Source organism: Neomonachus schauinslandi, chromosome 2, assembly GCF_002201575.2.
Source record: "Neomonachus schauinslandi chromosome 2, ASM220157v2, whole genome shotgun sequence".
NCBI classification, from domain to species: Eukaryota; Metazoa; Chordata; class Mammalia; order Carnivora; family Phocidae; genus Neomonachus; species Neomonachus schauinslandi.
In genome coordinates this window covers 197,255,134-197,268,808 of record NC_058404.1, presented here as the reverse complement: position 1 = coordinate 197,268,808, position 13,675 = coordinate 197,255,134, and the positions used below count along the sequence as shown (strand labels likewise).

Genomic DNA, 13,675 nt, shown 5'->3' with positions numbered 1-13,675 from the left:
CCTCCCTTCCTCCCTTCCTCCCTTCCTCCCTTCCTCCCTTCCTCCCTGTCTTCCTGCCTTCCTGCCTTCACTCTGAACCCAGCAAATACTGTTCCCAGGACTGGGAGTGCAAGGGTGAAGAGCTGTGTTCTGAGCCCTACGGAGTTGTCAGTCAGATGGGGAGAAATTCATAAACATGAACAGTGAAAACATGGAGGCTCCATGCTTTGACCAAAGTCTCCCAGTGATGAAGGAGCCCCAGGGAGGACTCTTGCCAGCTTTGGGGTGAGGGGTGGTTTTTGCCAGGAAGAGCCCCAGAGCTGTCAAGGAAAGAGGGGTGTGGTGTGTCAGAGACATTAAAAGAGGACACTTCGGGGATGTGTGGTCTTCCTGCATGCCGGAGAGAAGACATGTGGGTCTGTGGGGGGAAGCGGGCTGGGGCACCGGACACAGACAGGGCCATGGTTTGGTGTAGGGCTTATGAGCGTGGACTCTGGTCAGACGACCTGGCTCTGGCTCATACCAGCAATGTAAGCTCTGGCAAATTACTTACCCTCTCTGGGCCTCACGGTCTCATCTGTAAAGGGCCTACTTCTCGGGGTTGTTGTGAGGATTAAAGGAGCTGCTGTGTATAAAGCACTTACAGTGAGCACTTGGCCAAGGCTGACAGCCACTCAGGAGCTTGAACTTTATCCTGAGGGCAATGGGGAGCCATTGAAGGCTTTAGGCAGAGGAATACCTGGACAAATGTGAGTTTTCAAAATACCACTCTGCTACTTGGTGGGTTGCAGATCTCTAGCTTCCGGATTTAAGGCATTTTATCAGCCAATTAATCAAGCATTCTGTACCTAGTGGTCACTTACTACATGCCTTTGCTATACTAGATGGCTGGGGAATGAAAGACACTATTTTAAAGCAATATGGTATTTATTTTAAAACATAAAATTTGCTGTCTTAGCTACAGTTCAGTAGTGTTAAGTATATTCACACTGCTGTGCAACCCATCTCTAAAACTCTTTCATCTTGCAAAATTAAAACTCTGTCCCTGTTAAACACTAACTAGTGATTCCCTCTTCCCCCAGCCCCTGGTACCTACTATTCTGTTTCCTGTCTCTATGAATTCGACTACTCTAGGTACCCCACATAAGGGGTACCTAGTGACTGGCTGTGTTTCACTGACTGTATTGTCTTCAGGGTTTATCCATGATGTAGCAGGTGCCAGGATTTCCGCCCTGTTTAAGGCTGAGCAATATTCCATTGTATGGATGGACCACATTCTGTTTATTCCTCCATAGATGGACACCTGGGTCGCTTCTACCTTTTGGCTATTGTGATTAATGCTGCTATAAACATGGGTGTGCAAATATCTTTTTGAGACCCTGCTTTCAATTCCTTTGGATGTATACCCAGAAGTGGGATTGCTGGATTCCATGGTCATTAAAAGATATTTATTTTAAAAACATAATCAACCAGAAAAAATTGGAAAATAGAAGAACAATGTGTCTGTAAGCCCACTAACTGAAACATATGTTGCTGTTTCTGTGTTCTTTTCCTTCCTTGTACTCCAGTGTATACGTTCTTGTGGACGTTTTTACAGAGAAGGGGCAGCATTTTCTATTCTGAAGTTTCACTTAAAAAATTATAAACTCTTTTTGTGTTGCTATGTAGTCTTTATGAAAGTATCAGTGAAGTAGCTGTCTAATTTGGAAATCATTGATAAATCCTCTAACGAACTGCTTCCCTATTGTTGGGCTGAAAGTCTCATCAGGAGTCACTGCTATCGGAATTTGAAGTTGCCAGATGTTTCAGGACCCGTCCCCTGAAAAGTGTTTTCAGAGCAGCCAGTAAGTCTTAGGCAGAACAACGTGGAAAAGAGAGGATGTGTCAGTGAATTTTCTTTTGTGCTGATTTTCTTTTGATAGCACTTAATTGCACAATGAAGATTGAATGAGACAAATTTATAAAGTGCCCAGCAGTGTTTGGTATGTGGTGGGTGCTCAATGTGTGTCTGTGTGTGAAATAAACCCCAAAATGTTTTAGGAGCTCAAATAATAGCAGGCATGTGGGAGGCATTCAGCTAATGGGGAGTAAGTTGCCAGTGAAGAGCGTTTACTGAAAATGCGCCCACTCTGAGCGCTGTTCTAAGTACTTGACATGGATAATCTTATTTAACGGATCATAATACCGTCCAAGGTAGGTTCCGTTATCATCCCTGTTTCGTGCAAGGGAAAACACCTGGAGAAAGGTACCCTGACTTGCCCGAGGATTTGCTCACAAGTCCCACACCAGCCTCCCCCATGGGCGCCAGCCCTGTGCTGCAGCTTATGGCTGTTTGGCCAGGGGCCTGGGTGGTGCACGGCACACAGGGAAATGAAGCGCCAGCCTGATTCAATCTGCTCTTCATTTAAAGCACTCAAAATTTGGTGTCAGGCCACTGGCGTAGGAACTGTTCGGTGGATAGTTCTTGGAGGAAGCCTAACACAGGTGATAGAATCGGGATAATGGGGCTCATGACAGGCAGGCTGCCACTCCCCAAGCCCCATCCCCCCTGACAGCTTCAACCTGTCCTAGAAGCTCTTCCTCCCAAACCTGGAAACCTCACTCGGTTCTCACCCCAGGCTCCCGGAGCACGGTCCCCACTGGGGGATGGCACTGACACCTGAGATGAATCTGGGATGGGAGGTCACTGAGGTCCCCAACATCTTCCCATTCTGTTTCTGCAAGTTGCATAGCTTCTCAGGGTGCAAATATAACGATGGTTTTCACTGATGCATCTTTCTTTTCTTCCTTTACTTCCTAGGTGTATTTTCTTTGGGGGCATGCAAAGGATGTCATCCAGTCTTTCAAAACCCTGGAAAGGTAAAAAACATGGGAATTGCTTTACTGTTGAATTTGGTGCACGTGTAGAGCAAACAAACTCATCGCGGCCATCGATCTTGGGTTGTAAATATGAGACCAACTCTCTCCTCCATCCTGACAAGCAAAGCCCTCACTTGTGGCCTGGGAAGGAGACCCTGCACCATCCACCTCTTCCTGGGGACGGCCCTGAAAGTAGGACGATGTGGGGTTTCAGTTCCCACGCTGCCATCTGAGACACTTTCCTTTATGATCCTCGGTTTTCCTCATCTGTAAATGGAAATAATAGTAGAGCCAACCTCTGAGGACTGAATGAAGTAATGGATCTAAAGCGTGTGCCTGGTGCGTAACAAGTGCTCAGAAGGGTGGGATCTGTTATTATATCAGTCGCCTTTCTCTCAGCAATTGTGAGGTTCAAGGGAAAGAACCTATAGGGGGCGCCTGGGTGGCTCAGTCGTTAAGCGTCTGCCTTCGGCTCAGGTCATGATCCCAGGGTCCTGGGATCGAGTCCCCATCGGGGTCCCTGCTTGGCGGGAAGCCTGCTTCTCCCTCTCCCACTCCCCCTGCTTGTGTTCCTGCTCTCGCTGTCTCTCTCTCTGTCAAATAAATAAATAAAATCTTTAAAAAAAAAAAAGAAAGAAAGAAAGAACCTTTAGGATACAAGGGTGAATTAACAAGACGGCAAGTATTGTTATCATGCAAGAAAGCCCTGGGTGAACGCGTACCAGCGAATCAAAGGATCAGCATTTGCTTCCTAGAAAGATCTCTTATATGCGTGAGGAACAGACAACTCCCAGTACCATTTGAAATGACAACAGGTATGTAAAAGATTGATTTATGGATGACCACTGGATAGAACTATTTTGATAGACTATTGATATGGAAATAACTTTCACCGATCTCCTTAGGCAGAAAGTTCAGCCTCAACAAGCAGTTAAGCATCTAGGGAGCTGCTAATGTGCGCAGAGCCGGCCGCCAGGCAGGGATGATGGGCCCAGGTATCCCAGGCACGTGGTGGGAGGTCCCAGGAGCTGTGCACTGGCAGCCCGTGCTATCCCCGCCCCCCCCCATAGCTCCCAGGGGTGGCCTTGGCAGTGATCTTTAACCCCCACCTTAACGGGAGAAGCCACGCCCCCTTGCTGCGGGGCGGGGGGCGGGGGAAAGGGGCAGCAGGGAGGGGCCCGAAGTGGCGCAGATGCTTCGCCTCCAGGGGAGGGGCATGGACAAATGCCGTCAAATGGGACAAATCAGGGACAAGCGCGGTCCAGGCCCCGAGAACCCAGCAAAAAGAACTAAGATGCCCGCCACCCAGCGGTAACTACTGTTGATTATGATCTGCTTCTTGCCAGGCTTTTTTCCACGAATAGATACTGTTTTTATTCCTTTTTTCTTTTTCTTCTTGCTCTGCTGCTGCTTTTCATTTTTTTCGTTCTCCTGCCCTCCCGTCCGTGGTGTGGGTCTACACCATGGCCTCTCCCGCCTGCCCAGCGCGCTGCTCCTGGGGTTGGTCTCAGCAGCGCCCGCCGTGGTGCTCCGCTGGGGCTGGTCGGAGACCGCCGTGCACGGGGAGGCCTGAGCCACCCAAACGTGCGGCTCTAACGGTCCTGGAGGCTGGCAGTCCAAGATCAAGGTGGCAGCAGGGCTGGTGTCGGTGGCCTGCAGACCCTGCCTCCTTGCTGTGGCCTCATGTGGCCTTGCCTCTGTGCTCAGGGAGAGAGATCGAACTCTGCTGTCTCTTCCTCCCTTTCAAAGGACACCAGGCCTACTGGATTAGGGTCCCACCATTGTGACCTCACTTACCCTTGATTACCTCCTTAGAGGCTCTCCAAATATGGTCACATTGGGGGTCAGAGCTTCGACAGAGGACTTTCAAGGGGACACAAGCCAGTCCATAACAGCTGTTGCTGAATGTTTAATCTTTCTGAAAGTTTTGTTGCTGTTATAAATCATACTGTGATGAACATCTCTGGTCAAACATATTTTTGAACATCTCTGATGATTTGCTTGGCTTAAAGTCCTAGAATAGAATTGTTGGGGTCAAGGGCGAGATATTTTCAACAGATATGCATTGAGCATCTCATCATCATTTGGCAGGTGAGAAAACCAAGACTCTGGATGTTGACTTTATAGCTTTTTTTAAATGATTTTTTTATGATTGTTGACTTTAAACCCACTGTGATTTTCACGTGTTGCTGTGACCGCAGAGGCCCTCTGGCTTTGCTGGTGGGGTCTCTCTCTTTGCTTTTGTCACTTATGTAATAACAGCCTCAGGACATTGGGCCCATTTCCCTCCAGGCGCAAAAGGGTCTTTGGCTTTTTGCTTTCCACATCCTCGCTGCTCAGGATAGCAGCCACCAGCCACCTGGGGCCACTGAGCCCTTGAGCTGGGGCTACTTCCAACCCAGATGTGCGGGAAGTATAAAATACACACCAGATTTCAGAGACTAGGATGACAAACAGAATGTAAGATATCTCACTAATACTTTTTGTTGGTATTGCTTATATGTTGATATCATAGCATATTCAATAGATTGGGTTTCAGAGAAAATTGTTCCAACCATTTTCACCTGTCCCTTGTCTTACCACATTTTAAAAAGTGGCGGCAAGAACATCTAAAATCACACGTGTGGCTGTGTCTCGCACCATCGGTGTGTGGACAACACTGCGCTAGGCCTTGCACCCAGACATTTGCCACTCGGATCTGTCATCTGAAGGATCTCCAAGGGATGGGACGCCGTGCTGTGCTTGTTGAGTGATTGGACACAAGTCTCTCCCTGTCTTGGGGCCCCTTTGCTAACCCGGATGGAGAGAGGCTTGAACAAGATAGGCATAGAGCTTAATTTAATCTGTTTTGTTTGTAGGGCAAAGTGTTAAAACACTTTTGAGTTACTCGCCACCTTCAGGTTTTAGATTTAGACTTCTCTAGAAAAATTAGAAGATTTGGCAATCCCATAAGTGCATACAACAAAGGGTTAGAGCTGAATGGGGTCTGTTTCCTCCATTTGCTACAGACCCCACCACTCCCTAATGTGGCCCAGACCTGCTTTCTTCATTCACATTTCCTGCCAGGCCCTGAAGGCTTCAGAACTTACCACTCTGGGACTTGTCCCCCCCCCCTCCTCCACCGCCCAGTCTTTTGAGCCAATATTCCACTGTCCCATGCTTTTAGTATGTCCTGGGACTTTTCTCCTGATCTAAGAATTCTCTTTAATTTGCTTGAGTTCTTTTCTCTTCCCCAGGGTGAGGTTTAGAGGAACAGGAGTTCTGAAAGCAGAGCTGAGGACATACACTGAGATTAGAAGTGGCTCATGGAAGCCTTGTCTTTGTTGTATCAGCCCCAAGTATGAGAAGGGTGGCCTGGCATGAGGAAGTGATGTCTGCCTTTAGTTTGTAGGACAATTCCAGGTCAGACCAGCAGGAGGCTGCCAGCTTGCGGGGAGCTTGCACGGCATGCCAGGCTCTGGCTGCAGGTGGCATGGACATTATCTCATCGGGTTCAGTGGGCCTGGGATTGGACAGGGCCGTTTGGCCCAGGAAAGAGGAGAAGAAAAGGGAGCTGTGTGCATTATAAGTAAAAGAAAAGGAAGCCCGAGGCAAACAGCATTGTCTGCATTTGTCCAAGGATCTATCCAGTGCCTCCCAGACGCCCCAGGGCAGGCTGGCCACAATCAATAGAGCTGGGCAAGCTCAAGGGCGAGCAGATGGGCAAACACCTGTCTCCTTCTCCACGTGTGCCTGGTCATTCTGCAGCTGTCTAAAGAAGCCAGGGTTCAAACGAGGGAAGTTTGGCTTGCGGTCGCTTGTGGGAGCCCCAGAGGGGTCGGCTGGGGTTAACACTCAGAGGAGAGGAAAGGTCAGGGTTGAGGACCCAGTTGTACCAGTTTTCCTGCGGGCAGATCGTGGACAAGCGTGCTGTCGGTTAGACGGGTTGGGGCATGCTTCCTCTGGGGCCTGTGCTCTCCACCCGAGGAGCCATCAGCTCTGCATGCTTCAAGGATGCCTCTCCCAAATCATCAGGATTTGCTGCTGCTGCTACGTGCAAGGCCCATTGTTAAGTGCCTGGAGACTACCAGTGTGCATACGTCTTAAATCTCAAGCATGGGGAGACTGGGGGTTTTGAGACAGGCTCTGATCCCATTGGAACCATATTCCCCACAGACTTCTCTTCTGTGCCAGAGTCCAGCGTCCACCTTCCTCTTCATCTTCTTCTTCCCGGAAGTGGGATGGCATTGAGGCAAGGGCAGGTCCTGGAGGTCAGACTAGGACAGCCCTGTTGCTTACTAGTTCTTCAAATCCCAAGGCAGCTACTGCCTTTATTTGTGACCTCAGCCTAATTCCTGAATCTATCTGAGACTCCAGCAGCTCAGATCTGTGTTGCCACAGAACAGACCCTTTCTTTGCTCTCCCTCTCCCATTCTCAGTGGATTAGCGTTTCATCCCACGCTGGTTGCTTCATGGTCACAAGACAGCTGCCAGAATGCCAGCCTTCGTGTCTGTATGCAAGGCTGGAAATAAAGGGGAGAGGGACAGTGAGTAGACTTTTCTTATTCTCATCTCTTTCATCAGAAAAGCAGAAGCTTTCAGTAGTGCCCAGTAGTCTTGACCTCACATCCCACTAGGCAGAGTGGCCATGCCTAACTTCAGGGGAGACCAGAGAGCAAGTCTCTGACCTGTTTCAGTTTGCTTAGAGTTAAGTTGTAAGACAGAGGGGGTGGATGATGATCATTGGGTTGGCCAGCCAACAGTAAGGGCTTGCTCAACTCTCCAGATTTCCAGTGTAGCCCTTCATCTTTCCCTCATGGTTCTCTCCTCTTCCCTTCTGGAAGAAAGGGTTTGGGGTATGGTGAGGATGGTGTGTGCTTTCAGTAATTTTCCATCACTGGACCCCTGCTTCCAAGACCCAGTTTCTTTTTGTCCCATTGACAATGAGTTGAGTACTGGCAGGTTCAATATTATGACAGAATGCCAAGACTGTGGTTTTGGAAGTTCCCATGGAACTGCCTCTCCCCATACAGGGACTCACCCAGAGTATGAGCTGCCTGGTGAAACCAGAATCATGGCTAAGAAGGAAGCATGCATGTGTGTGTGTGTGTGTGTGTGTGTGTGAGTGTGCATGCGTGCGATGTCTCCATCTCACCCCATGGGGCTTGGAGCTTCCCAGGGCTGCTCAATAACAGAGTCCTTGTGTTTTCCAGGTTTGGGGTGATACACTCGGTGTTCACCAATCTGCTTCTGTGGACCAATGGCGTCCTGAATGAATCAAAGCACCAACTTAATGAGCACAAGGAACGGCTCATCACTCTGGGCTTTGGGAACATCACAATAGGTGAGTGACAAGAGTTGCCCTGCCCCCATGCTGGAACCTCTTGGAAACCCGCAAGAGACCAGAATGTTCAGAGATGGAGGGGCAGGGTCCACCCAACTCATCACTGGCCAGACAATCATCTGTTGTTGAAAACCTTTCAAAACCTCCTAAGTCCCTCATCCTGGTTCCGTAAGTAGGATGTGCTGAGCATAATTAATGGTTTCTTCGGTGACTCAGGGACTTGTCAGACCCAAGGGTTATCATTTAGGGTCCCATTTCTCACGGTAGAGTTTGGTATGGAAGTCAATGTCTTTGTTTACAACTATGGAAGATTGGCAGTCATTGTGTTTTTAATTAAGCTTCTATTACCAGTTCATTTGACTAAAAGTATAGCTTTAAAATACCCAGAGAAGTCTAAGGGTTGCCATTAATTGGTTTTAGTTTGTTTGAAGTTTTTATTGAACTCTTCTGGGCTTGCACTTTTGGCCCATCTTTATTCCCCCTTGCTCCTATTTGAGAGCCCATGATGCCAATCAATCTGCTGCCAAAGTTCTTTAGCATTTATGACCTGTCGCTTCTCTATTAGAGCAGTGGGATGGGGCTGATGGGATTGTGGGGAGGGGAAATGTACCGGGAACCGGATATCCCAGATTTGGGTCTTGTTCTCATCACGTCCTGGCTGTGTGACTTTTGGAAGCCGTTCAACCTCTCTGGGCCTCCCTTTTCTCATTCATAGAGTGAGGAGACCTGTACCAGGCACTTTCAGGGGGTCCTTCCAGCTTTGATGTATTATACTCTACACTCACTGTACGACCCCAGGCCCGTCACCGAGGGCAACTTTATTTTTTTTTTCAAGATTTATGTATGTATTTGAGAGAGAGAGAGCAAGGTGGGGGAGGGGCAGAGGGAGAGAGAGGATCTCAAGCAGGCTTACCACCCAGCACGGAGCCAGATGCCGGGCTTGATCTCGTGACCCTGAGATCACGACCCTGAGATCATGGAAGCCTAATTGACTGAGCCACCCAGGTGCCCTGGGGGCAACCTTAAAACTGTTTCCTCACCAGTTGGGTGGGGATGGTGAAATCAGGGATACATGCTACTTCTTTACCCCTTAACCCCTGCTCTACCCTGGCAGCCAGCTCTTGGGGAAGTCCTTCTCTTTTCCTTGTTGGTGCCCGTAATGGTAACAGCAGTGAAAACAACAACAACAAACTTTTATTAAGTGTCTGCTGAGTGCCTGGCAGGCTGCTCTAGTCCCTCCACGTGGCATATTTAATTCTGGACCCAAAACACCGTGGGGTAGTCAGTGTTGACCTTATCATACGGATGAAGCCATCAAGCCACAGGGTAGTTAAGTAACTGGCCCAGGTTCACACAGCAAGTAAATGATTGAACCAGGGTTTGATTTGGCTCCAGGAACTTCTGTGGAAAGATGGAATTGGATAAATTTACAAAGAAAGGACTCCATCAGCTCTAACATTCTGTTCATCTGAGCCTTTCTCCTCAATTTCTTCCCCTGACTTTTGCATAGTAGCATACTGGGCTATAAGGGGTGGGAAACTCCTTATGAATTCAAAATTGCAGTATTTTGCAAAGGTGAGGTGATTTGTGCTGCCACAAAGCTTTCCATTTGGTTTTATACCTGGCATATGCAAATCATAAGCTAAAACAATGACAAAGTATAGAGAAAAAAAAAAACTACAATAACACCTACCCAGAAATGCAGTTCTATGCTGTTAATATTGGCTTATTTCTTTGCAGTGTCCTATTTATTTATTTATAGTTAAGATCATACTATATATATTCGATCTTTTTTTTTTTTGACTGCAGCCTATAATAAGAAATAGACCTTAAGCTGCAACCTAAACGCACACAGACCTGTGTGTGTACACACATATGTCATGAAATAATAACCTTACCATATTAGAGACACTCACATTTCTATTGTTACTGATGTCATTCCATTGCATTCTGTTCTATTCCATGACAAGTCTACTCTGTTGAAAAAATATATTGGCAGCTATTCGCTAAATTGATTTCACAACTGAGTACTGAGCTGTGATATGCATTTAGAAGATACTGTATATACAATTTATTCTTACTTGTTTCCATTGTTATGTAACGTGATTATTTTCCTGTATCATTAAAACACAACTTAATTATAATTTTGAATGGCTGCCTACTATTCCATTGTATGGATGAACCAAAATTCACTTAACAGTTTCTAAATTGTTGGGCACTGGAGTGTTTCTCTCTCTCTCTCATGTGCATGCACACACACAAACACACATGCACACACACAGTTTTACCTAATTCTTTGATCACATTTTTGACTTGTCCCTTAAAATAGATCGGAATTATAGGTCAGAGACTATAGCCTTTGTTACCTATTTTATTATTTATTTACAGCATTTTCGCTCCTTGTTATGAAATAGTTCTTTTTTTAATTTAATTCAATTAGCCAACCTATAGTACATCATTAGTTTCAGGTGCAGTGTTCAGTGATTCATCAGTTACGTATAACACCCAGTGCTCATCATATCACGTGCCCTCCTTAATGCCCGTCACCCAGTTTGACATAGTTCTTTAGACCATTGCCAAGTGCCTTCTGGAAGGTGATGCCCACTTGCATGCCGACCACTGGTTTGGATGGCACCTGTCTCGCGCTACACTTGCAAATATCGAATATTCTCAGGAGTGAAATCTTTGCTAATGAGAAGGGGCATTTTCCCTCACAAAGTTATTTTTTGAAACAATAATTTAGGGGCACCTGGGTGGCTCAGTTGGTTAAGCGTCTGACTCTTGGTTTTGGTTCAGGTCATGATCTCAGCGTCATGAGATCCAGCCCCGTGTTGGGCTCCATGCTCAGCAGGGAGTCTGCTTCTCTCCCTCCCTCTCTACCCCTCTCCTCACTTGCACTCTCTCTCTGTCTAAAATAAATAAACAAATCTTTAAAAGAATCCAATAATTTAAAAAATCACACATGGGGGTGCCTGGGTGGCTCAGTCGTTAAGCGTTTGCCTTTGGCTCAGGTCATGATCTCAGGGTCCTGGGATCGAGCCCTGCATCGGGCCCCCTGCTCTGCGGGAAGCCTGCTTCTCCCTCTCCCACTCCCCCTGCTTGTGTTCCCTCTCTCACTGTCTCTCTCTCTCTGTCAAATAAATAAAATCTTTAAAAAAAAAATAAAAAATCATACACGTAAATAATATTCACAAAGAAAGTTTAGAGAATACAGGGAAGCAAGTAACTAGTTACTAGTAACAAGTTACTACAAGTAAGTAACAATGGACACCTTACACTTACACAATGTTACATGTCAATTATATCTCCATAAAGATGGGGGAAGAGACAAGATAGAACTTTCTTCTACTGAAAAAGAAAAGAAAAGAAAAATTCCCTGCCATTTTCCCACCCAGATCTAACCATTGTTAACCTTTTAGCTTATATCTTTCCAGATTTTTTCTGTGTCTATCATCTTATCATCCATATACCTATAGTTTATAAAAATGGAATCATATTCTATCCTCTTTAGCAAGCTTCTTTCGTTCAGCAGAATCTCGTGAACACCTTTATATGTTAAGTAAATTTCCACAATACCATTCACAAGGGCTGATGTATGGATAAACTCTGATTCATGCAGTTAGTACTCATGACTGTCAATATAGCCATGATATCAAACATGACAGTAAGCCACCAAACAAAGCTTTAATTCAATGGGAGACCCACGTGTGAATCCTCAGTGAAAATATTTCCTTGTGCTTTTCCACTTGCCCACTGACCATGCCAACCGCCCTCCAATGTGTGTCCTCTGGCCCCCAGTCTTGGATGACCACACGCCTCCGTGTAACTGCTCGCCCCCGACGTTCTGCTCTGCCATCTCCCAGGGGATCTACTACCTCTACCCCTTCAACATAGAGTATCAGATCCTGGCTTCCACGATGCTCTACGTCCTGTGGAAGAACATCGGACGCAAAGTGGACAGTCAACAGCATCAGAACATACAGTTCCGATTTCCCGGGGTCATGGCGGGCTCGGTCCTGGGCCTGACCGTGCTGGCCGCCACGATTGGGATCGTGGTGGTATATCTGATTCAGATCGGGCGCTCCAAAACCAAGAGCGAGTTGGCACTCATCATGTTCTACGTGTATGCCATCGCCTTACTGATGCTCATGGGGGCCGCGGGGCTGTTTGGAATCTGGATTTACAGGATAGACGAGAAATCTCTAGATGAGTCCAGAAACCCAGCCCGCAAACTGGACGCGGACCTCTTGGTGGGCACTGCCTCCGGCTCCTGGCTCATCTCCTGGGGCTCCATCTTGGCCATCCTCTGTGCTGAAGCCCGCCCCCCCTACACCTGGTTCAACCTGCCCTACTCCATCCTGGTGATTGCCGAGAAATACATCCAGAACCTCTTCATCATCGAGTCCATTCACCGGGAGCCGGAGAAGCTCTCCGAGGACATCAGAACCCTGCGGGTAGTCACAGTCTGCAATGGTGATGCCATACCCCTCGCCTCGTCCTGCCTCAAGAGCGGAGCCGTGGCCACTGACGTGGCTTCCCTGGGCAGTGAGATACCACATGTGGCCAATGGAAACATGCATCTGAGAGAAGGCTGTGGCAGAGAGGCGGAGGAGGGGAGCCGGGAAGGGACCCCGAGCCCAGCCTGCCGCCCCCGTTTCCTGCAGGGCCATGCCAAGAGAAGAGTGTTGAGGAATATTGCAGCCTTTTTGTTCCTCTGCAATATCTCGGTAATCTGCATTAAGTTATTTGTCTTAAAAATGACCAACCTATTTTCCTTGCTTTTTTCAAATAAGGAATGGAGGCAGCTTATTAGCAAAATGATTTAAGTGTAAGGTTAAAGAATGAGGCTGGAATGAAAGCCTCTGTTCTACAAATCCACTTACTGTGTACTGTTGTGTGCCGGTGGCTGGGGCTGGGGCTAAGGATCGCAGCTGAGAAGACTCAAGGTCTGTAGGTTACCACTCTCCCGAGTGTGATCTGAAACAGGTTCCCCTACACGGAGGTCAGGGAGAGATGGCAGAGAGAAGCAGGCCACTCCAGCTTTGTAGTGATGGTTTTCATAAGCCAAGGGAACTTATATACGAGGCCTGTCTTGGGCAATAGTAAGACGAGTGGATCTCTGCACCTGTCTGCCAAATTGTAAAAGTTTATATATATATATATATATATACACACACACACACATACAGAGAGAGAGAGAGAGGGGAGAGAGGCCTTAGCTGGGCTCGGTCACGTATACTATACTCTCAACACCACATCCTTATTTCAACACCACTATGTTCTCAACACCACATCCTTATTTTAGGGCTGTGTCCTTGGAGCAGCCTCTGGGAGGGAGAAAGGCCAACAGAACCCAAATTCCAAGGACAAGGGAGGGAGTGAAGAGCCTCTGAGTGCCCCGGTCCAGCTCAGGGGTCAACCAGCAGTCACATCTTTTTTGATGACCTTCTCCAACAATCTCTTCCTCAGAGAGGTCACAATCTAGGGTGGAGGGACACAAGGAAAAAATATACA

The 13,675-nt window shown here is 47.4% G+C and overlaps 1 protein-coding gene across 1 annotated transcript in view; it reads left to right on the top strand.

Moving 5' to 3' along the window:
* OTOP1 (otopetrin 1) overlaps positions 1–13,675 on the top strand; it is a 32,707-nt gene that overhangs the window by 12,208 nt on the left and 6,824 nt on the right. The window contains exons 3-5 of the mRNA XM_021677595.2: positions 2,780–2,838; positions 8,031–8,161; positions 11,960–12,888. Of these exons, the coding sequence (XP_021533270.1) occupies positions 2,780–2,838; positions 8,031–8,161; positions 11,960–12,888 (1,119 nt within the window). The remainder of the gene's footprint in view (positions 1–2,779; positions 2,839–8,030; positions 8,162–11,959; positions 12,889–13,675) is intronic.